The sequence below is a fragment of the Equus quagga genome, chromosome 2 (assembly GCF_021613505.1).
Source record: "Equus quagga isolate Etosha38 chromosome 2, UCLA_HA_Equagga_1.0, whole genome shotgun sequence".
Taxonomy (NCBI): domain Eukaryota; kingdom Metazoa; phylum Chordata; class Mammalia; order Perissodactyla; family Equidae; genus Equus; species Equus quagga.
The window spans coordinates 182,314,760-182,338,784 of NC_060268.1; the positions used below are offsets into that span (position 1 = coordinate 182,314,760).

At 51.3% G+C, this 24,025-nt stretch overlaps 1 protein-coding gene across 1 annotated transcript in view; it reads right to left on the reverse strand.

Annotated features, from left to right (window-relative positions):
* The window catches only part of TCERG1L (transcription elongation regulator 1 like), a 222,220-nt gene that overhangs the window by 19,451 nt on the left and 178,744 nt on the right, over positions 1-24,025 (reverse strand). Inside the window, exons 8-9 of the mRNA XM_046655503.1 lie at positions 22,920-22,989; positions 1,834-1,978 (exon numbers count right to left, since the gene is read on the reverse strand). Coding sequence (XP_046511459.1) covers positions 1,834-1,978; positions 22,920-22,989 — 215 coding nt within the window. The remainder of the gene's footprint in view (positions 1-1,833; positions 1,979-22,919; positions 22,990-24,025) is intronic.

The following is a 24,025-nucleotide window of genomic DNA, read 5'->3' on the forward strand; positions in this document are numbered from 1 at the left end:
GGGTTGTGACCAGTGGTGACATTGGGTACAAGCCTCCAGGACCATGAGGTCAGTCTGAGGGCCACAGAACCAGCAACCCTGTAGGGTGGCAGTGATGGGTCTCAAGGCAGTAAGTGCACTGCTGGCACCTTCCCGGGATGCCTGGAGAAAGGGCATGGAGACAGCGGACCCATTTCTCTGCTTAGGAACATGAAAGGCCAGAACAGCATGGAGCACACCCATCCTGATGCTCCCTGGAGCCCTCTCTCTCTGGTGTGGGACTCAGCACCCGAGGGGTGAATGGGTTTTATTGGCTTGTCTGTCTGGCTTTGTAGTGGGAGAAGCGGAGCAGAGAGGTGATGGAACTAGCTGGGGGCAGAGCAAAGGGCAGAGGGAGAGCCGGGCCTGGCACCGGGCTTGGCTGCCTGCTCCGTCCGCAGTCCACGGTGCAGTCCCAGCGGGCCTGGCGGAGCGCACATCACACAGGGGAGGAGCCCGCTGCTTCCCCGGCCGTTCCACACTAAGGATTAGTTTAATCCAATCATTCCCGTGGCTTGAAAAACAAACATTTGCATGGGGAGGGATTACAGTCATTTTCAAAACCCAATTTTAGCCTAATAAATATAAGTTTTTTAAAATCATCTTTTTGAAAAGCGTGCCTTCCATCTATACCAGCGACTATTCCTGCATGCGCACGTGTGCTCACGGCATTCCCTGTCTTGCACTTCTGTGTTTCTTGGTACGTGCTAATTTAGGCTTAACCCACTGCATCGTAATTTGAGTTCACAAGTCCACTTCTCCTCCAGTCTCTTGCGCCAAAGGCTGTATTTTAGTTCTGAGTGAGTGACGAGATAGGTGAAGTGATGTGTGTATTAAAACTCATGGTGCAGGGACCATCGCCTCCCTCTCGATAGTTCTCAAGAGCTGGGACTGTCTCAGGCTCCCTGTACCCCCAGGGCCATGTCCCGCCCAGAGCTGGTGCTCCAGCCCCGACTCTGAGGAGCCCTGCCCAGACCCCCTGCTCTGGGGGGAGATGGGGTCTCCACAGGTAGCCTCCTCGTTCTCTCTTCCTTACGCCTGAGCCTCAGTTCCCAGCTGCACCTGCTGTTGGGAGGGCGGGCCCAGGAGCGGGGGCCGGTGGGTGGGGGTGCGGTGCAGACTGCAGGGGGAATTGGCTTTCGAACTCCCAAGGTCATTTACAGGGTTCGTTATAATTTTCACGATACACGTAGCTTCCATTACTGCCCCCTGAGTTCAGTCTCATCTTATCAAGAAACCCGACTGGGCCAAGCTATTGTATCTGGCTCATTTTACACCCAAAAGCCAAAGCAGGAAACAAAAGTCATTGGAAGGAGATTTGATTACAAAACGTTCTTTTCCCCCTAAATTCGAACTTAGATTCAGAAGTCAACTGCAACTAAGAGATCCTAATTTGATTAAAAAGAGGTGGCCTAATCCACAGGTGTGAAAGTCTTCCTGAGTGAGAAAACCGCAGGGGACGTCCCTCTGGGACGCATGGACCCCAAATCCTGGCCGGGCTCCAGCAGGCATCTGACTGTGACTGCCACGCGTTCCCTGTACCGGTCCCGGCTCACCGCCCCTTCCAGGAGACCCACCCCTGTTCAGGGCTCAGAGGCCAAGAAAGCTGCCCGGACGCCCCCACATCCTCTCCTTTCTCCATTAAGACAAGAAGCAGGGCTCCTCTCATGTTGCTGGGCCTCAAATCCTGTGACACCTGAATTTCCCCCAGCCTGACCCCAAGAGCGCAGTGAGGAAGCAGAAGTGTCCCTCGGGTCTTGGGGACGATGACTAGGTCCCGGCTTCCGAGGGGCCGTTATCCGCACAGGTCCTTACCCCTCTCTCCAGGAGCATGTCTCTGAAGTGGGTCACCCGCTCCTCCAGGGGCAGGAGGATCTGGGGTGGCGGCGTCTTGGCGACTTTGTCCTCTTTCTCCGCCTCCTCTGCCTCCTCTGGCCCAGGACTCTGGCGGCCTTCCGTCCTTCAGGGCACAAGACACAGAGTTAACCAACCACGCCCTGGAGACCCACTGCTTTTCGGTGCAACCTTTAACACTCTCCAGGGAGCTGAGAAGCAAAGGTACTTTGAAACGTTTTCATGCCTGGTGCAGTCAGCCCAGCGAAGTGGGAGGCAGAGACGCTTGCTCTTGGGATACAAACTGCTTTGGCGGGGTGCACATGGGGGCTGACTGCACTGGGGCGGCCAGGGCCACCAGGGAAGGAAGCCGAGGGTGAGCGCTCCCTGCCTGGAGACAGTCCTCACGGGGCATGGGAGCAAGCCTTCCCATTTGAGCAAATCTTTGGAGCTCATAACTGATTCCGTTCTTTTAGAAAGGCCTTCCTTTTGGACAAATTATGGAAGATGGTTACAAGAAGAACTATTCTATCAACACTCAGGGGACAGAAAACTTTATCCTGAGGTCTAATAGAAAAGGGAGATTGTAGTGACAATGGGGGACATTGGGACCCTGCCATGGGTGGTCTGCACAGGGAATGGTGGAAAGTTGGACCACAGGGAGCCCTGGAGATATTCCCTCCCCCAGTACAGGGGTGGCCACAGCCAAGGCCCAGGACACAACGGGGGACCAGTAGGAGCAGGCACAAGGCAGGCTTGGTGCCGGTGTGTGCACAGGGTGAGGGACCCATAGCTGACTGCACCAGGCTGGGCAGCTGGAAGGAAGGGAGAGGCCCGCTCTTATTAAGCACCAACTCCATAATGCCTTGTATTATGTTATTTACCTGGCCATTTGCTAGATCTCTTTATAATGCTATACCTTATTCTAGAAGCATCTGGAAACTTCCTTCTAACACATCTTGACAGTTGCTGCTGAATGAAAACATTTGGCCAAATTCAAACACTTACACTTATGCCCGCCCCTCCTCTGCCCCAACCTGGTCCTGCCTGGGAGCAGGGTCCACCAGCTGCCACCCCTGTCCCCTCTGATGCACCCTGTTCCCAGCCGTGATGCACAGACCTGACCTACACCGGCCTGGGAGGCAGCCCCACTCTAACCGAATGATCCCTCTGCTGGGCCTGCTCCTGGCCTGGCCCTGCCCTACATTCCTCCATTGTCAGGTTCCGTGCCCGGTGACTTCAACAAGGACAGGTACAAATCCATTCTCTCATCATTGCCATCATCATCAGATCACTGGTTTCAGAGAGCCTTCACTTTCTGATGCCACTGAGGTCAACCGAGGCTGACCATCATAAAGAGAAGGGCCCTGAAAAGCAGGTGACATCCTGCCTCCTGCATTCTAGACATCCTAAGTGCCAGGAGGTCCCGCAACAGCAGGGAACATGCATCTAAAAAGTGCCAGGCTCCAGGCCTCTTTGCAGAAAGAGCCTCACCCGGGAGTGGGGCAGTTAAACTCGCTCACACCATCCGTGTCGGGGCTTTCAGACATACGTCTGGCACGGTGCTCTCATGCAGGGTGACTTTGCTCCTGGGGACGTTTGGCAGCATCTGGAGACATTGGTGGTTATCTCCACTGAGGAGGTGCTGCCAACACAGAAGAGGAGAGGCCAGGGATGCTGCAAACGCCCTGCAGTGCACAGGGCAGACCCCAGGATTATTGGGGCAAGTCTGCACAACTCCCGCAAGGTCGTACCATCACTTAGTGGCCAGGACCAGGCCAGTCCCCACCTCCTGATGCCCACTAAGCACTTGGCTTTTCCATCACTGTCTGTCCACTGTATTACCGTGGAAATACGTTAGTTACCAATTTAATATGTGTGCAAATATACAATGTTCTACTTTAAACCAGGGTTTTCACTCACCAGGCTTGTAATATGGATTAATCCAGCCTAACCCAACACGTGCAAAGGGAAAAAAAGCCCTCGTTCAGCCCATCGGGGAATCTTACTTATGGACCAACTATTTGAGGAGAACTTACATTGTCTGCTTCTTATGCAAATATGTGGAATTTTGAAAAAAGAAAATTAGCAGTGGATTTGCAATTGTATGATATTCCAAAGGTTATAATTAGGGTTTCTTTGTAATAGATTTTCATTAGTTAAAAATAGAAGTGTGAAAACAGGAAGAGTATTGTTGTAACTTGAAATAAGACTAATAGGAGCGTCGTAAGCTCAGTGATGATCGTGTCTTACAGCTTATTCAACAAAATCTTCTGTTCAGAACCACTGGATGCCTTCCAGACTATGAAGCCATCGGTTCAATTAGAGCTGGTCAAAAGCAAATGCAAATTTGCTAAATATACTTCTAATATTCTTATGGCTGAATGATTTTGGAACCCTTAACAGAAAGTAAATTTTAATACTTTTAATAAAACTAGCTCAAACCAAAACTGTACGAGGACGAGAGTTGGTGTCCCCATGGGTACACAGACTGGGGACCACGGCCTTGCTAGCTGTGTTGAGGGGGAAGCGCTTTCGTCAGGAAACAGTTTCACGGCACGGCAGATGCTTCACTAGGGTCACGCACTATCTGGGGAATTTCCCAGCTCAGTTGTACGGATGGAGAGGGGTTTGGTGTTGTCCAGCCTTTCTCCAGGGCTGGGGCCCCCAAGTCTGGGGCTGCAGCTCGGGGTCTCTTCCTTCTGAAGGGCCTCATGCTCCCTGACTCTGTCCCCCAGCCTGTTGGAGACATTATGGTGATCCCGCCCCCTGGAGCACAGGGGCTCTCCTCCCCGGTTCTGCCCTGGTCTCAGCCCTCTGACGGCTGCTGGGCATGGCCAGCTGACCCGCTAGTCACGTGGGTGCATGTGCACACGCTCATCCATCTGGTGGGGTAAGCCCACAGCCCGTGTGCGAGGGCAGCAGACTATCTGGTACAGTGCGCCAGACCAGACTTGGTGAGACAGGATCCTAAACACCAAGTCCAGTCGCTATTTTCCTTTTCTAGTCAACAAAATTTAATTAGTTTACCTGGGGTGGAGGGGACTCAGGCTGCTGGACTTGGCACGTCTGCTGTGAGCCCGGGGCCCCTCTCAGCCGCACAGACACGCTTCTTCCCAACCCCCAGTCTCTCAGCGGGGCCAGCCTGAGGTCGGGATGGTCACCCCAGCAATGAAGTTACAACCACGGAACAGCTACATATTACAGTTCAAAGGAGACTGGCTTATTAGTGTTCTATGAGAGAGACAGAGACCAAGCTTCAGGAGACTGCGGTTTTCACACCTGGTGCACAGTGGGGAGGTGTATTTCTCAGCGAGTGTGAGGCACCTGCCCGTTGACTCAGGCATCGATATACAAGTGTCATCGCATCACCCATGTGGGTGGAAGCTCAGATTGTGGAGCCGGATGGATCAAGGTCCAAACCTCAATTTTAGGCAAGTATGCTGAGGTCTGTATACCTCAGTGTCCTCATGTGGGCGACCATGGGGTTGACGTGAGGGTTCAATGAGATAATCTAGATTAATCCCTCAGGACGACTCCTCACTCAGTGTGCTCCCACTCTCCCTCCTTCCTTCCCTTCTCCCCTCCTTCCTTCCTTCCTCCCCTCCTTCCCTCCTAACGTGATCATTCGGCAGACTTTGCAGAAGTAGCAGACATTCAGTCTGACCGTTGCTCAAGTGCAGAGCATGAGGAGAGAGGAGAAATAAACACCGACGCAGGATGAGACAGGAGACTGCCGCCGTGGTGACTCCATCTTATCTACAGAAAATGCCCACTTCTGAGTGACCACCTGGCTCAGGAGAAGATTCCAAGCATGGATATATGGGGCTTAAGGTGCTTCTGAGCCTCCAGGTGAGGACAGTTTGCTGTAAAACGTTGAGTGAATTATGGAAGCTCTCCGGATCTTACTTTTGGTAAAACGCGTGATTCAGACAAGATGATCTTGCAATGGCTCAAAGCACTGCAATTCTGGGACGTAAGTGTGATCCTGATCATTTCCTCCTGTTGAAATATTTAAACATCTTGATTCTGCCATGATCTTATTAGCTCTGCCTTCCAATTTTGCACTTCCTGTAAATTTGATAAACAGGCCTCCTGTGTCTTCATCCAACTTGTTCATAAAAATGTTCAGCAGAAAATGCCAAAGGCAGATGCCTCTGGCAAGTCCCCCCAGCTTCAACCCTGCAGGCGACAGTGCACTCCCCAGCACGGGTGATGGGCAAAGAGATGAGCAGTCACAGTGACAGATACGTCAGCCAGTCCTCGCCTGCCTCCCATGGTATCTCTGTCTCCCGGTGCCTCAGCCACCACTGTCTGGGGTCCCCACCAGTGGCTGGCCTGTGGTGGATCCTAGGCAATGCAGCCCCTGATAAGTAGGGCCGCTGAGTGACTTCGGCTTTGTTTAAACCCACACTCTGTCCCTCCCTGTCCCTTAGGCCAGCTCCCTGGGGGGAGGGCAGCTTGGATGGCATTTCTTCTTGACCCATCAATTGTCAATGATCACTCAGGGCCCCCGAGCTGCCAGCCCCTGAGGGCCCGTTAGCAATGCAGTGTGCTGGCAAGAGTGGTCCTGTGAGATAATGAAGCACAGATCTGGTCTTTGTCCCCAGTTCCCAGCACAGAGCTTCACACACTCTAGAATTTCCCGACTGATAGTGGCATCTTTGTTAAGGAGCCCTACCTGGCCACATCTGAGTTTATGCTAACAAGGTGACTCTGGATGGGCCTTTAGGTAGTTTCAAAGGAGGGGCCCCACCCACCAGAAACACCAGCCCTGTGACTACAGGGCTGGAAGTGTCAGCCTCACCCCCCAACCCTCAGGAAGGGGAGAGGGCTGGAGACTGAGTTCAATCACAAGACCAGTGACTCAATCAGGCCTGGGTGATGACACTTTGATAAAATCTCTGGACAATGCCAGGCTGGGGAGCTTCCTGGCTGGTGAGCACATTGATGGAACAGGAGGGAGACACCCTGACTCCACGGGGACAGAGGTTCCTATGCTTGGGACCTCTCTAGACCCACCCTGTGTGTCTCTTCCATCCGGCTGTTCCTGAGTTGTACCCTTTGTAAGGAAACTGTCGTCTTCAGTCTAGCGCTCTCCGGAGCTCTGTGCATTACCAAAACAGAAGGGAGCCAAGGAAGATAGAAGTGTGAGGGGCCTGGGGCCCCACTTGCGGCTGGTGTCTGAAGTGGGGGCAGTCTTGTGGGACTGAGTCTTTCACCTGTGGGGTCTGCACTGACTCTGGGTGGTCGGTATCAGAACTAAATTGTAGGACACCAGGTCAGCGTCAGAAAATTGCTGTCAGACGGTAGTCCCATTCATGTTCCAATTCCATCCAGCAGGCGTTCCCGGGGTCGGTGTGTGGCCCTCATTGGCCGGGGCAGCCTGCGCAGCTCCAAGCCTCCTCAGTTCATTCACCGCCACTCACTGACACTGCCACGAGGTTGTGGGGCTCAGCCAGGATCACCGACATGGAAGGGTTTGTGAGGGGCGCTTGTGTCCCCCTCAGCACACATCTGCTGGTGTCTGCAGGTGTCTGCAGGGGGATACAAGGCCCCTGCCATCAGGGCTCACCTGCTCACGGGAGGGACTGAGAGTAACAAAGAATCAACCCTATGAAACAAGCAAATGAGGCAGTGTGTTCAAAGATGTCACTCTTCAGGAAGTTTAACAACAAACAAACCCGGGTGAGGGTAGGGTCTGGGGCCATCACGGGGCAGGCCAGACATGGGATGTCCCTGGGGGTCAGGGCAGCCTCCTAGAAAAGGGTGCCCAAGAGCAAATCCTGGAGGGAGGTGAAGACGCCTCATGCACATTTGAGAGAAGAGCATTCTAGGCTCAGGGCTGAGCTGTGCAGAGGTCCTAAGTTGGACATCTAGAACGTTCCAGAGGCAGCCACCAGGAGGCCAGTGGGGCATGAGCACAGGGTGAGGGGGCAGCGCTCAGAGGACAGAGAGGGGCCAGGACCCTCGGATCTCCTCAGCCACAGGAGGGACATGGCCTGTAACCCCGTGTGAAATGGGAGCCCCAGAGGGTTTGGGGTAGAGCGGCAAGTCCTGCGGTCCCCACTACCCTGATTCCTGAGTCGTCGCTGTCTCTGCTCCTCCGTCTGTCTCCTTGGCCAGGGACTCCCCTATGTGTGAGATTCGGAGACGGCTCCCAGCAGTGCTCCCGGGAACCCACAGCGGGCGCAGGCTTCCCTGCCATGCGCTACATCTGGGGCACATGGTTATGTATCTTCAAGCCCTCACAGAGCTGAGGCCCGCCGGCCTGCATCTTCCCAACATGCTTCAGAAACGTCTTCCTGGACATGAAATGACTCCTGAATGCCTATTTCCTTGATGTGCTTTTCAAAATTATTCATTATCCCAGGTGGGGCATGCGATGACGGATGCCGCCTGAAGGGAAGGATGGCATTAATGTGGAAAGCAAATGCGACAAGATCCTGCATCCTTCACGGAAGCTCTCAGGAGAGCATTAGTGACGTGAGTATCTCTCATTGCCTTACAGACAGAGCCCCTTCTTTTCCCTGGCCCGCTGACATTGCAAGGTCAATGCAGGTTTACGTGTGATGCTGTGACCCTAGTTCCTGTCTGGCCATCCCGTCTGTGCATCTGGGCCCTGACGTATCTCCAAGCCTGTGTGGTAGGGGCTCCATGACCAGGCTCCACGCTGTGGATGCCTGTCTAAGCAGCACTGGCATTCTATTCCCTCCCTTCTTCCCTCCCAAATGCAGCTCAGTTCGCCGTCCCATGAGCGCCATCACAGCACCGGGAGCAGCCCTCGCTCCACGTCAGTGTCCACTCCAGGCCAGATGCTCTGCTGGCCCTTGCGGCCGTTCCTCGTGGGCTGCACAGCACAGCCAGCAAGGCAGCGCTGGAGGCAATTATTAATAACAGCACGTTTTCTCATCCCACGCTCACCAATCTCTCTGTGGGACGTGCTTGCGTTACTCCCACTTCACAGATGGAGAACTGAGGTTGAGAGGGCAGGCCCCTTGCCCGAGATCACACAGACTGTGACATCTGTAGGTTCCAGCCACACTTCCCTTCCGTCACAAGTCTCCCACATTCCAGACATGGAGCTGCGTCCTCAGACTCTACAAGGCGGGCCTGGCGGCAGAACCTGCACTCCAGGGCGCCTGCGTCAGCCTCCGAGGGCTGCTGTGACAAATGCCTCCGAGTGCCAAGCCTGAACAGCAGAAATGTGCTGTCTCAGTCTGGAGACAGAAGTCCAAGACCAGGAGTCGGCAGGGCTGGTTCCTTCGGAAGCTGGAAGCTGTAAGGGAGAATCTGGTCCCGGCCTCTCCCCCAGGTGCTGGGGGTTTGCTGGCAATCCGTGGGGTTCCTTGGCTTGTAGACGCATCACCCTGATCTCTGCCTTCATCTTCCACAGGGTTCTCTCCCTGTGCGTGTGTCTGGGTGCAGAGTTCCTCTTTTATAAGGACACCAGTCATACTGGATTAGCACCCACCCTCATGAACTCATCTTAACTAATTACAGCTGCGAGGACCCTATTTCCACATAAGGTGCATTCTGAGGTTCCGGGGACTATGACCCCACCTTATCAATTTTGAGGGGATACAATTAAGCCCACAACAAGGTCTATCCTCATTGGAAAAGCAAGTGCCATGTCCCCAAGGAGGAGTGTCCCCAAGTTTTGTCATCATGAGTGGCAATGACAGCAGGCAGGGAGGAAATCAGGCACCGGGTTTCCCTGGGTGTGAAGCAGAGGACTGACATTTCCAGCCCAGTCCAGGGAGCCTGCCACCAACCTCACACTCCTCGGAGTGACCATCCAGACTCACGGGGTTTTTTCTGGAACATTCACATTGGGCTTGTGCAGAGAAGTCTCAACTCCACAGGACCGACCTCTGTCTGCCCACAGCCCACCTGGGGTGTTTCCTGAGTTCCTCTGTGGTGGCATCATCCCAGGGTCAGTGAGCAGCTGCACCCTCTCCCCATGTCCTCAGGACGCAACATCAACCAGCCTGGCAGAAGGACCACGTGTGTCCTTCTAGATCCTTGTCTTCTACCAACCGGGTCTGCACACCTCATGCCCTCATCTCGGTGCTGTTCTCACAACGCTTCTTCCCCTGGCACTCTGCCTGCCCCTGTCCACTCCTGCATTTGGTCACCTGGGTACCTGGCCATCCCCCTGGGAGGTGGTGCCCCACCCCGAGGGACTGAGTCGTTTTCTCCCATGAGCTCCTAGAGCGTGGTGTTCCTGCCTCAGCGGGCGAGACACAGGATGCTTTGTTAGGCCCCGCAGGCAGCATCAGGGCTGGCTCACCCACTGTCTCCAGCACTGGCACTGTGCCTGGTGCACAGAAAGCAGTGGAGAAACGTTTATGGAATTAGACTGTATGGTTGAGTTTGTTCCTGGTGATTTCCTTGGAGACACATTAAAAGCAATGAGGCTCCAGGTCCCACTTTGTGAAGAGAAGAGCTTGCCACAGTCTTCCACCTCCTTGCAATGTCCCCATCCCAGCTTTGTCTTGGTGCTGCAGAATGGTGCCCTTCTGAGCAGGTCTCCCAAAACTTGTCTAGGATGTAATCAACACTGGTGTTTTTTTGTTTTTTGGGGGGTTTTTCTGGTGAGGAAGACTGGCCCTGAGCTAACATCCATTGCCAATCCTCATCTTTTTTCGCTTGAGGAAGAGTAGACCTGAGCTAACATCTGTACCAGTCTTCCTCTATTTTGTATGTGGGATGCCTCCACAGCATGGCTGATGAGTGGAGTAGGTCCGCACCAGAAACCCACAAACCAGGGCTGCTGAAGTGGAATGCACGGAACTTTAACCACTCTGCCACGCGGCCGGCCCCTGTAATTGACACATTTTTGTAAGTGTTCTCAATGTGTGGCTGTCCTCACTGAACAGAGTTGTCAAATGAATCTACAAAGCAAGGTTATTTTTGTAAATGCTCTATGGTTTGGTGTTTGCTGCTCCATGCAGCGCAGAGGAGCTGAGAGCATGACTCTAGGACTTGAGCAAGATTGGAACCCCCCACATGTCTCACGCTTACTGTCTGTCTGGATTTTCATTAATCTCTTCAAGTCCCAGCTTCTTTATCCTCAAAAGGAGAAGAAGGAGAAAGAAGGAGAAGATCATCTAACCGTAGGGTGACGTAAGGCGGTAGAGTGTCAGGCATTAATTAGAAGTTTGGTCTTGACAGACCTGCCGTTGAACCTGGACTCTCACATGGCCGTGCCCCCTGTTCAGCCTGGTGACGTATCATCTTTTATTTGATTTAATGGATGGGGAGAACATTTTCTTTCTTTCGGCAAAGAGGGCTGGGAATTTATCATCCAAATACTGCCAGCCTGTAACTCCGGTGTTAGACACAACATTAAATTCTGCAGGAATCAAAGTTTCTGTGAATCTCTTTGCCTTGTGGGGCCTCAGACATTCTATCATATGGTTGGAACAAATGGTCCTTGTGTGAGGCAGACTTTGAAAGCCCTGTGTTCTCGAGTTTCTAGACTCAATGCTGCAGTGTGGAAGTGTGCCTCTGGCTGCTGTCAGAAGACTGGCACATCATTCACAGTTGGCTCCGGGTCTGTCGGTGGGGCTGGGGTGCGGTGACACCAGCTCTGCCCGCACTGCCCTTCTCATGTGGATGGCTGGGATCTCAAGCCAATGGAGGCCTTGAGGAGGGTGCCTCCCCAGGATGGAGTCACAGCCACAGGAAAGATCCTGGGTGTCAGGCCTTGGCACTGGCCCCGAGAAGATGGGGCAAGGAGCTGCGGGGGCTTAGCAGGAACAGCCGCTCCCTGCCCAGCATGCGGAGACAAGGCCTCTAGGATGGGCAGGGATAGGACATCTGCCTGGAGGGGCAGGACTTGGACTCCAGTTTGGAGCTTGGGCTGCTCTGGGATCTTGGGTACCTGTCTCCTAGCCATGGCCTCACTGATCCCCTGCTCTGCCTGACTGGCCGCTGACCACCTGGAAAACCTCCTCGTGCCCACTCCTGCCCTGCTTTCCTCACCCCTGCAGGTTTAGCTCTTATCCTGCCCTCTGACCTCAATGTGGGCAATACTTCTGGCCTGATGACACCTGACAAAGAAAGGCCTTGGGGACCGCCAAGGCCATTGCCAGCTCTACCGAGGCCAGGCAGACCCCCTCCCAGGCTGCATGACCACATTCATCCATGCCTTTCTGTCCACAAGGTTTGGCATGCCAATTATGAGCCAGGAATCATGCTGGATGGAGGGGATGGAATGAGACCACAGGATCAGGAGCTACAGCCATCCTGGACTTCCCATTGAGCTGATGGCCCAGCTGGCGAGGGCCTTTGGAAGGACTGAAGGGTCAGCCAGCTTCATGCTTATTTGTCGGCTCAGAGGCCACCCCTGCGTCTCAGAGGCCATGGTTCCCTCACTGGTGGAGCAACTGTCGACAGGTGTTCTGCTGCTCATGGCAGATGGCCTCCTTCTGGGTGGGAGTGGAACCCCAGGGAGCATCTCAGACTCTCTGAGTCTCCAGAAACAGGTCAGTTTTGTTGTTGAAAGGGCAGGTCCTGACCAGAGTGCCTGCTTTAAGACACGGTGCTGTGAGGTGCCACGTTGGTCCTGTCTTCCATGCCAGTCTCAGCTAAATCTGAAAGAACGCTCCAGTGATGAGGCAGCCCTCGAACACCACACCTGAATGTACCTGCACCTGTAACCGGTGCGGTGTCCTCATCTGGGAACTCACGTTGTGGTCGCAGAGCGCCCGCACCTGAGATCACACAGCGGCAGCACTGGCGATGCTAAGCCAGGTCCGGCCAGCGTCGGCTTCCCACTGCTCCTTTTGCTGGAGGTTTCCTGGCTGCACCTGCGAGGTCACCACGGGCTCAGTTCTGAGCATGTGCAGCTTGAGGATCCACCTGGGGGGAGCCCTCAGGTTGCAGTATTTGGGGTGCAGCTCGCAGAGGCTGCTTCATCATTATGTCACAACAACGACAACAAAACCATCGTCCGACTTCTACTTGCTGCCTCCAGGTGTCACTTTTGGGGACATTGGAGGAAACGTATCAGGCCAATCACATACAGCTTAGGATACAGGACTCTAAGGCATCCTAAGATTTAATACCAAAACAAACCTCATGACCCTAAATAAAGTAAAGGCAAAGGGAAGTTTTTCAGTCTCCCCAAATCCTTATAAAAGGCAGATGGAGCTATTCGAATAACAGAACAAAAAGCCCACAGACATCTCCACAAACTAAGGGGCAAGGCATCCCCGAGAACTCATGCTGTGAGTGGGTGCACCAGACCACGGGCACCAGCAGATCCTTGGAGGATGGGTGACCGCCCGAGGAAGCAGAGAGCTGGAGGGGCATGTCCACGGCCCTTAGCCCAGTGAGCCCGTGACGGCCCCAGGTCAGGAGGCAGCCATGGGGCTGCAGCGGCTGAGGGGGCTGTGGGGGGCAGCCACCAAAGATTGAGGGGCCCTCAGGGATCCAAACTGCAGAGCAGCCAAGGTGGCCCAAGGAGGTTGGACAGGTGGGGCACCCGGGCCTGTGAACTGAGGGTCCCTTCCAGGATTAAACCTCGGAGAAATGCAAAGAGCAAGTGGCGTGAGCACAGTCCAAATGAGAGAGACATTGAGGAAAGGGAAGGGAAGACCCCCGTAAATGTGAGGGAGCACCGTGGACAGGCCTCCAAACACAGGGCACATTCACAGTCCACGAGAGCAGGAGAAGAGGCATCAGAGCCGGAAAACCAGGACCACCCCTCGGCCACCCTCCCCTTATCACTGTTCAATTTAAACTCCAACTACAGACAATGGTCACAGTCCAAATGCGCAGAGTCAGTAAGAGGAGAGTGAGGATAATGTCCCCACAGGCAGAAGGAAAGCGACAAGACAGCCCAAGACACCGATGAGAATATTAACCGACTATCTGAAAATGAGCTACAGTTTTCAAAGAAGATGGTAGATGCTGTAAAGTAAGAGCACGTGTCAGAGGAGACAAATTCAGGGGGAAATAAAGGATACGGGACCAGAGAAAGATTTGGAAAGACATCTGAGAAATCCAGGGAATTAGAAATAAGAGAAAAAAACCATTTTAGGAATGAAGAATAAACCAGAAGGTGCACGAACATGAGTCGAATAAATGCCATAGATAATGCCTCAAGGCTAATAACAGATGAGAAGGAGAGGAAAAATCGAAAAGCCATGAGGAAAAATATAAAAAGGATGCTGAAGAAAGTGACACAGAAGAAAAGCAAAGATGAACCAAACAGGAGACGTGGGGTCGCCAACAAGGAAACTCAAAGCAATGGGCTAGAACAAACACCAAAAAGTAATTTTAAAAAATCTCCTTATATAAAAAAGATGTTCACCTACATTCGGAAAGGGTCCACCTCATATGTGGGATAAATAACCAATTAACTAAGGATCACCAAGACAGAGACACACACTCAGCTGTCTTTTAAAGGATCAAATTTATAACTACAATGGATCGAAGCACATTAACTATGCTCAAATCCCAGAATTCATCATGAATCCATCAACCTTGGAGGATGCTAGAGAACCAACACAATATTTTGAAAATCAATATTAAAGGGAAAGGATCACACATTTACCCTGTGTTTTCTATTTGAAGGGAAACAAACAGTTTATGAGGATGTTTCTTTTTATAAGAGTAGTCAAGCTAATAAATGCAAATGAAATCTAGGGTTAAAATATTAACATTTAAAGCTCCTTAAAGAAGTAGTGGATCTAAGAAAATCGCTAGCTTACATCACAAAAAGACGGACGACCAGCCATGCCACTCCTCCTGATGGACAGAGCTCAGTCCTGCCACGACATATTCTTGCCAAAACACTAGTCAAGTCTGAATCAGACACAGCCCCCTGATCTGACTACAGATTTACAGAAACTACAGGGGACAGAAGAACCCATCAAAGCAGCCCACAGGATTCAGTGACACCCAGACTAGGGGAAACTCTACAGATGAGAAGAAATTCTGATTTCTTTAAAAACAAATGAAGAAAAAAATACTGGAGTGGGAGAGGAAAAGCCTACAAATTCAAACAGACTTGGGGGAGAGACCAACAGAGTGCAATGTGCAAATGTAATTTGGATATTGATTTGAAAAGTAAAATCATGAGAGAAAATAAAAGAATGAAGGATATTTGAATAATGTCTGGGAGGCTATGTGATAATATTAAGGAATTATTTTTGGTTTTTTAGTCTAACCGTGGCTATATTTTTTAAATCCTTATATTTTAGTCATGTGTCCTGAAGTATTTACAAATGAAACTTCTATGATATCTGGGGTTTGTTTAGAAACAATCTGAGTGAGAGAGGCATGAACTGGAGATGGACAACGTTGGACGTGAGATAATTGTAGAAGCTGGGAAATGTGCATGTGGGGGTTAAATATTCTGTTTCACTTTTTATATTGAACGTTTCCAAATTAAAAAGTTAAAAATAGGTAAATTGACCTTGCCTTCTTAACTGGGTATAGTGGGTCATTTTCATTGCGTTAGGGCTTTTCCAGCACAGTGTCCGATAGCTGGATAAACATGGGGCCACCTCAAGCTGTCTGTCTTCCCTCCCATCATATTTTCACCTCTTTGCTTTACTAGAAATCACCTCAACTGGGCCTTTTGCATTTACCTAACCTGCACTTTCCTCTCGCACAATCATTTCACGTTGGCTTCTCTCCATCCTCAAGCCAAAGCTCTGACCCTAGTCCATCCGCTGCAGGACCAAATACACTGTTGGGGCAGCAAAGGTTGCCCTTCTGTCACTCAAACCATCTCCACCTGCCTCCATCACACTGAGCATTCCTTACCACAGAAGTAATCATCAGATACAACAGAGTCTGTCTACCACTTATCCTCAGTGTAGGGCAAGTACATTCTTTTTCATGGGAGACAAGAGGAAAAACTGCCTCAGATTGTTACACATTTATACCTCCAAAGCGTAATAAATGAGCCAAAATTCTTGACACTTGGCCTCGAGAAGAGGGTGGTGAGGTCGGTGTGAGATGTACTCTACCACTTGGCAACGTCTCTCTGTATCCCCGCAGGGACGCGCATCAAACCTGGCAGACCACAATCACACAAGAAACGAGGATTAACGATGAAATGGGAAGACTGCTGAGGATGGGCCTGCTTTCTGGAAGGAGACAGGTGGGGCATGCAGGCCGCACACTGTCCATCTTACCCGCCCTCAGGCACACCTGCGCAAAAAATTCCAGTGACTCAGAAAGTACATTTCCACTTCAAAAAGCTACAGTGATTTCAGAAATCCTAACTGTAACTTGAGTCCCCAGTTCCAGGTTTCTGATGTTGAGCTGCCCATCCCCATGGAAAAGTAAGCTGCATTTGGTGAGAAGCAAGAGTGGCAACACCTCTCAAGAGGGACAGCCACCCTGAGCACATGATGGTCAGCGGGATGGAAAGAGTTCTGAGCACAGGAAATTCCTCGCATTCCATTTAAAAGAGAAAGTTCTAAAGTCAGAATTTCAAAGAAGAATTGGATATTAAAAGTGTCTTCTCCAGTCAAAGCCCGTCTCCAGGACAGCTGGGTCTGAGCACAGGCAGGAGCCGCGCAGCCCTCAAGCAGAGAGGAGTGCACGGAAATCTCAGAGAGGGAGGCTCTCCGCCCGCCTGTGGCCTGTCTTACGGGGGGTGAGAGTGGCGGAGAAAGAGAAGGAGAGTATGAGACCAAGATCCTGCACGTCTCCTCCAGCTCCCTCTTTCTGGATTCCTCTTCTGCTCCCTTGAGAAGCCTGTCAAAATCCCATTTATTATTTAAGACTCAACTGACGCATCACCACCTGATGGCCTGACATTCAGGTGGCCTTGTGAAAAGTGGCCCAGCTGCTTTCTCGGGGGATGGAGCACAGATGGGGAAGCAACAGCTCTAGTTGGATGGGACTCCCTAAGACCTGACCCCATATAGGGCAGAAACACATCAAACAGTAGCTGCTGCTCCTGTCATGCACCCAGAGACCCTGAGGAGAGGCCAGGCACCCACCAAGGGACCAGAATCGATCAGCATGCTGGCACCAGTGTGGGGGCAGCAGAAGGTCCCTGTGCCAAGTCAGGAGGAGGCTGCCACACAGTCACGGTTTATCATAAGCTGGGGAGCTTTAGCAGAGTGGGAAGGCCAGATTGCAAGCTCAAGAACCAAGGGCCAGAATGGGAGTAGTGACACAGTAGGAAATAGGGCGGGAGAAGGAGCTATTTCTGCTACAGCAAGCTGGCATCAGGGTGCACAAAGCCCAGGAGAGAAGACAATTCACCCAAGGGTACAGCATCTCAGAGTGCTGGGGACGAGCACATCCTACTGTGACCATCTGACATAGTGTGAGCATCCCCTTCCTTCTGGGCTAGAGCTGCCAGAGACATGAAATGACATCCAATCGGCTGGGTGTCCCCGGGGTCCCACACACAATGGGTGGCAATACACAATGGGTTTGTTGAAAGAGAGGGCTTGTTAGATGGAGGAGGGGCAGGAACTCGTTCTAATCTGGGAATGTGGAGGTTTCTCTGTTCATCCATCTGCTTTGCCTGCCCTCCCCAGGCCATGACCTTTCGTGGAAAGGTTGAGCCTTCTTCTGCACAATCAACTCGCAGGAGATGTGGGCCTCACATTGTCCCAGATAGTTTCCACCCCACCAGACAAATGGGGGCCATGGGAAGCTCTCAGACATCTACAGCCTGGATCGCACTGGGAACCCTGCACACAATGCACTGCATACAGTAGGCGCTTTGCATTTGATGAACTAGTGGGCCAGAAGCTCAGGGTTGGAGGTGAAACAAGGTCTCTGATCTTTCCATTTGGGAGGCTTGCTGCTGCTCCACAGGCACGGAGAGGGACCTTCCTATGGGTCGGTGCCAGGTTGGACTTAGATGGTCATCCAGAGGCTGGGAAGGCCCCCAGGTGCCCCAGCAAACATTGGACACTTGGGCATGCTTTCGGCTGCATGAATGGACCCATCATGGATGAACATTATGCAACAGGCCCCGTCTCTCAGGCAAAGGAGGACAGATCTATCCCAGACTGCCTGGTCTCATCTCAGAGTTCACGTGCCTGCTGTCAGCAAGCAGGATCCCCAGGAACACCTGGCTAGCCCTCCTTTGCACTTGCTGTGTGAAAATACGTGATGATAGCTGAATGTCAAGTGCTTACCGAACAGTGGAGTCACAGGGAGTGACAGGCAGGCTGACGGGTCTGAAAAAGAGCCAGTGACAAAAACTCTGAGGTCAAGGGCTCTAGAACCAATTCTAGATGGGCCTCCTGGTGGTCAGACTTCAGGTTTATCTCCATGTGAGTGGACAGCTTCGTGGAAACTGGAAAGGCAACTCTGCCTGTTCGACCAGACTCGAGGAAATAACACCTGCTGTGTCCACGTCTAGTATTCAAGCCTGTGATGGGATGCATGAGTCTCGTTATTAATGTTGATGTCTGGTCTCCCCTCTCAGAAAGACTTAAGTTTCATAATCCTTTCTGAAGAGAAAATAAATGCCAGAGGAGATCAATGTTTCAATCTAAGAAGATAAATTGAAACCCTCTGACAAAGCACTGCCCAGACCCTCAGTCCTCCCATAGGCAGGCATCAGGGATGCATCCTGGGTACAGACTCAAGGCTTTTGCAGAGCCACAGGTTTCTATATGGAAGCAGCTGATCAACTAAAATCAAGAATTATGGACAAGGAGTAACCTAAAAGGTACGTGGGTGTTAATAATGTGTTTTCCATGCGTGTCACAGAACACAAAGAGACATACGCTGTCCTAGCTTGTCCCCTGGAGAAGAAAACGAGACGCCAGTGCTGATGTTGGAATGTAGATTATTTGCTTGTTACCTAGGGACAAAGTAAAGATATAATCCCACAGCAATCTTAATTTAGAGTCTGCATATTATCTAGCGTTATCTTACAGCATTTCAAAGCAGCAATGCTCTTGCTTTCTCAATAGCTAATTTTTCCAGGATTCCAGAAGTGATGTATACAGAAAGGAGAGGGGCTCATCTCATACTTTGCGTGTGCAGACAGAGGCACGGCGTGCTGGCCCCCCTTTCTGCACACACTCACCGCCTGTTTTACGTCTTTGCACCAGGGATCAGCAGCTTTTTGGTGTAAAAAGAGTATTTTCTTCTCCCACAGTTGACTCTATCTAGGTGTGGGCTTGACTTGAGGTCAGTCTCAGGGGTACTGGCTGTGAAATCTCCACACATTAAATTGGGCTTTTGTTGTTTTTTGGCTGGTGGTGTTCTTCTTTGGTTGTAGAAGCACGCTCACTGCCCTCGGTTGCCCCCAGGTTGGGTGCAGAAAGGCAGGTAGACAGATCATAGCCTCGCTGCTCTGTGAGGACACCTCAGGGTCCTGTACCGGCATGCAGGATGGGGCTCCTGCCTCAGGCTACCTCAGAAGTCCTTAAAGACGCAGCCCTGTCCAGAAGACATGCTTTGGCCGTGCCTTGGCCACCTTGGTTTGCCAAGAGGAGAATAGTGGAGGACATATTTGGGGAAAGCAGAAGAATGACCCCAAGGTCACTTCTTGCTGGTTCCACACTCTTTGATCTCCAGCCAAAGCTGTATATGACGCTGAGGAAGCACCCTACTTGATGTTAAGAGTTGGTGGGACAAGATCAGCTTTACCACTTAGAGTCAAAGTCATAACTGGGCATCTCCAAAGTTTACAAATGGCCACAATAAACAATATTCCATGCCACGGGATTTATTTGGTCACCCACAATACAAAAAAATCTACACCAAATGTCACGGAATGTTTCCAAGGCTGTGGGGTCAATTATAACTGACAACACAAAAAAGCCATTTCCCTCTTTCATGCTATGGAAAGCCATAAATTTAGCAGAAACCCCCCTGCCCCCCAACTGGCAAAAGCTGGCACTTCGTGAAGGGGCTACAAGCCATACAGATTGCTGGTGAGTTCTTCTCCAACGTGTTTCGTGGATAATTTCATTCTGATTTTTAAACCAAATGACACACTTCTGTTGACTCCTTAAAGTAATTCAATTCAATTATTTGAAATAAATCCTAACTTCTTAAAATAGACAGCACATTTGAACTATAAAAAGATGTACACATGAGATACTGGCAGAAGCCCCAGGCGCTGCACGAAAAGGGAAAAAGCAAACAATCAATTTTCCGGTCCCAGGGAAGATGTGTGATCGTGCATCACGAACGCATTCCATTAAATGGTAAATAACCAGCTATCTGAAACGGTACTCACCAGGTCTTTTAAAATATTTTAGTAATTTGAGAGCTTGTCATTGTGACATATTTCTCTTCCCAGGGAATTTTAGGAAAAGTATCATTTGGACCTGAATTATTTGCACGATTGATTTAATTCCATCTGCGTAAGAATGTTCAAAACGTGTGTGAATTGTGCCCGGCTACCCAAGAGATGCAAGGAGTAGAGAGTGATGTCCACAGTAATCACCACAGCTCGTTTCCTTGTTTCTCAGATGTCATTAAACGACTGCTGCTGAGTCATACATGGCAAGAGGATTTTAAGTGCTTTTTGAGGAGGAAAAATTATGTTATTTATATAAAAAGGGTAGGTCAAAATGAACTGATTTCTGCAGGTTCTCTGGAAGCCTGTTGTCTTTCTATTTATGCCAGAGTCCACTAAATAAAAATACGCAAAATAAGCAGTTAGTTAGGAGCTTGAGGAATACTTGGAGTTTTTGACAATAACCTTCCCCAAATGGACAAATAATGTCAGGCCGGTGCTGGCTGTCCAGCCAGCCTGGGGGATTAGCTCTGAGCAAGAGACATGCAGATTCATGCTTGGAGGGAGCTTTGAAAAAAACGCACAAAAACGTGAAGCTTCCAAGCAGATGAGGCGCAGTTTGTGTAAAGTACCTTGTAAACAAATGACTGGGACTCATGGAACATTCTAGATCCTAGATCTAGATCCAGTTACATAACCATTGTTGAAGCGTTTTCCTCCCAGATCAGTGGCAGAACAGAACCACCCACGACAGCAGCGCCTGAAGCGTGGAGGGGAGCCCAGGAGCCCAAGCGTTCTCCTCACACACAGAATCTGCAGGGCGGAAACGGCAGGGGAAACGCACCATCGCCAAACCCGGGGCAGCTTCACGCCCAACCTCGGTGTCTGCTCCAGAGTGAGTGTTCAGCCAGGGAGTCATTCAGTGAATGAAACCAAAGGGAACGTTTTCATGCAGACTCTTCAGAGTTTGAGGCCAGTTCCCCGGAAACAGGGATGAAATTGGGCGATGCAGGCAGACATCCTAGCCACTCTGGGTCCGACCAAACTTTCTCTCCTACACGAGTTCAAAATTCATCCAATCGTGGCTATATTTCCATTTCTCTTGTGCCTCGGGAAGCTCATCTTGTTTTTAAAATTATATTTACATATATATCCAGAGACCGACTGAGACTGGCTTAGCTGATGCTCACAGCCTGAACACAAGCATAAAGAGGCAGCTCTGGACTCTGTCCTGGAACCCTGGGCCCATCGAAGGCACGCCGTGTCCGTCCTCTGCAGCCCACACAAGTGTCCTTTGACACCCAAAAATGACTTTCTAAGAAGATTTGAGGGAACACAAACATAGAGGCCTGTGAGATTGGGTGGGGGGTTCCCTCCCTCCAGGGCCACAGGGAGCCCCTGGCCCTGTCAAATTGCAGCCCAGGGTCTCCTTCACTCCGGAAAGGAGACCCCTGCCTCCCGCTGGGAAGGCATCTCTGTCTTGGGGAACACTGCTTACCCTTCCTTGCATTGTTTCTGGAAAGTTCTGTGTATCTGCTTGTTACTTAAAATGATAACATGCCTGGGCCTTGGTCATCAGTTTTTAAAGGGGTACACAGTGGAAAAAGTCCCAAAGGTGTTGAAATAAAAGGACTTAATGAACAAACTCAGGACTAATTCTACAGGTTCGTGGCTCCACGGGGGTACCTCTGAGAAGAGAGTCCACTCCTGACTCCCCCTGTCAGGCCGGCACCGGCCCTGCGCCTTCTCCCTCCCCTCTCTCCCTCCCTCTCTCTCTCTCACTGCCTTTCACCTGGAAATCACAGAGTAAAGAGTGAAGAGGTGAGAATGGACACAGGTTCTGAGCCAAGATGGCATTCATTTCCCTTCATTACTGCAAACATTTGTTATTGCAAAAGTGATACTTCTTCTAAGGCACGTTGTTGCACAGAGCACACACACACAGCACTAACATTCTTGACAACTGCATTCAGATTCCTGCCGCAGGCCTGGGCTATCCCATGAGAGGGGCTGATGAGCAGGCGCCTGTACGGGACGGAATGCCCGCTGGGCTGGGATGAGGGCCAGTCCCGACAGGACGCCAGGCTCCATGAGAGCTCAGGAAGCGGCCTGTGACACGCCCTTCATATGGTCTTTTAGACAAACCCCACCAGAGGTGGGTGCCCAGAAACTACACCTTGCTTTCTGTCTCTCGCCTGCTGGGGAACTTGGACACACGGACCCCAAACTTCAGCCCTTTACGTGGAATTTGGTATGAAAGCAGCCACAGACTGGGGCCTATGGGAGGGGTTAAAGGGGTGGCAGTCATCCCCTGGCTTGCCAGGCAAGACGGGTCTCGCACCCACCACCATCAAACTCTGACGGAGAGCTTCCACTCCCCGATGCCACAGGCAGTCACCCAGCATCACTTCATTCGGGCGTCTCCTCAAGCTGCCACCAGAAGCTTCGGCAACCTCATTTTGCAGATGAGAAACCTGAGTTCACCGTGGAACTACTTTGCAAACAAGAGACAGAGCTGGAACCCCCAAGTCTGTCCCCTCATGCTGCACATGGCGCCCCCCGGGCACCTTGACGGCTGCTCTGTCCACTCCTTCAGGGCTCTGTTTGCAAGGCCAGGGCTGAGCGCATGGTCACCAGGGAGAGCAGGGACAGGGCGGGCGCTGCCCAGCATCAGAGCTGCCCAGAGCCAGTGAGACACCAATGCACCGAGACACAGGGCCCCCAGAGCAGTCCCCAGCACGCCCGCCATCTGCTCGTGGTTCAATCAGTTTTTTGCTCAGTCAATAGAGTCAAAATGATCCCTTTTCTTTCTAAACCAACTAATTATCCTCTAAGGAAAGACACAAGAGGAAAGGACATTGACACCTACCGGTTCCTCTTGGTTTTCACGTTGGGGTCTTCTCTGCTGTCTTCAGAGCTCAATCCATCGCTGGGCTCCGCTGAAAGAGAATCAAGTTAATGTGGCTGTAGTGTCCGCACCCATCACTCTGGTAAATCAGCAGGAAGTATTCACTTCCCAGCAGCCTCATCCCCAAATTAAGAAAACAGAGTTCCCTTAAAGAATGCTATCAAATCCTACTTACTGGCTTTCTCTCGGTACACTCCCTTTACACTTCAGAGAAGAGAAATCTGATGTTTTTTATGCAGGGAGGTCATCTCTAGCCACTGCCCATGGGAGGCTGCTAGACCTGCAGAGGATCTGGAGGATAGAGAACTGAAGGTGGGCACCCACCTGCCCCCTCCCCTTGTGCCTCAGGACGCAGGCCCTGGAAAAGCCCTCCTATTCCATGTCTGCCTTCACGTTCTTGCTGGCGGACAGTGAGACCCAGCTCCTCCTCTGTCCACTGCTATGAATAATCACACGTCTCCTGCGGGCACCTCACACTTCACTGCTGACTACGTGTCTACTTCAAAAAGCCAAATGGGTTTTGAAGACAGGTCCCCTATTTCCATCCTGAAGAGGTCGGTCCTGTAAATGTTTGATGAGCTTTCGAAATGAAAAAGTGAAAAGGTGCTTCGGTGTTTCATATTTGTCTCCAAAAGAGAAGGAGGAAAAATGAGCATAAAGATGGTTCTGGAGCATTATTATTTCAGTCCCGACAGGCTGAGTGATTTCTGCACGCTCCCCAGCATCACAACTGCCTCGTCGCCCTGCTTCTCATTCTGTGTCGCATGCCCGGGAGACCGCCTTCTCACCATCACGCCCAGCGTGGGCACAGGGGCAGGGGCCTGGGCTCAGCAGAGCGTCCTGCATCCCCACCTGCTGCCTCTGCCTCCCTCGACTGCTTTGACTCGCGTCCTTCCTGAGGAGGGCTTGTAATGAGAACGCCTTCCTAATGAATGTGAGATTATGGAAAAAGACATCAATTTCAACAACTGCCAAACCCTCCACACCTTCTGTTTTTATAAAACCTGACAGTTCTCCATCTGCAGTGTTTGGAATCCCAATAATACCTCTGCTACCAGCCCCAATTC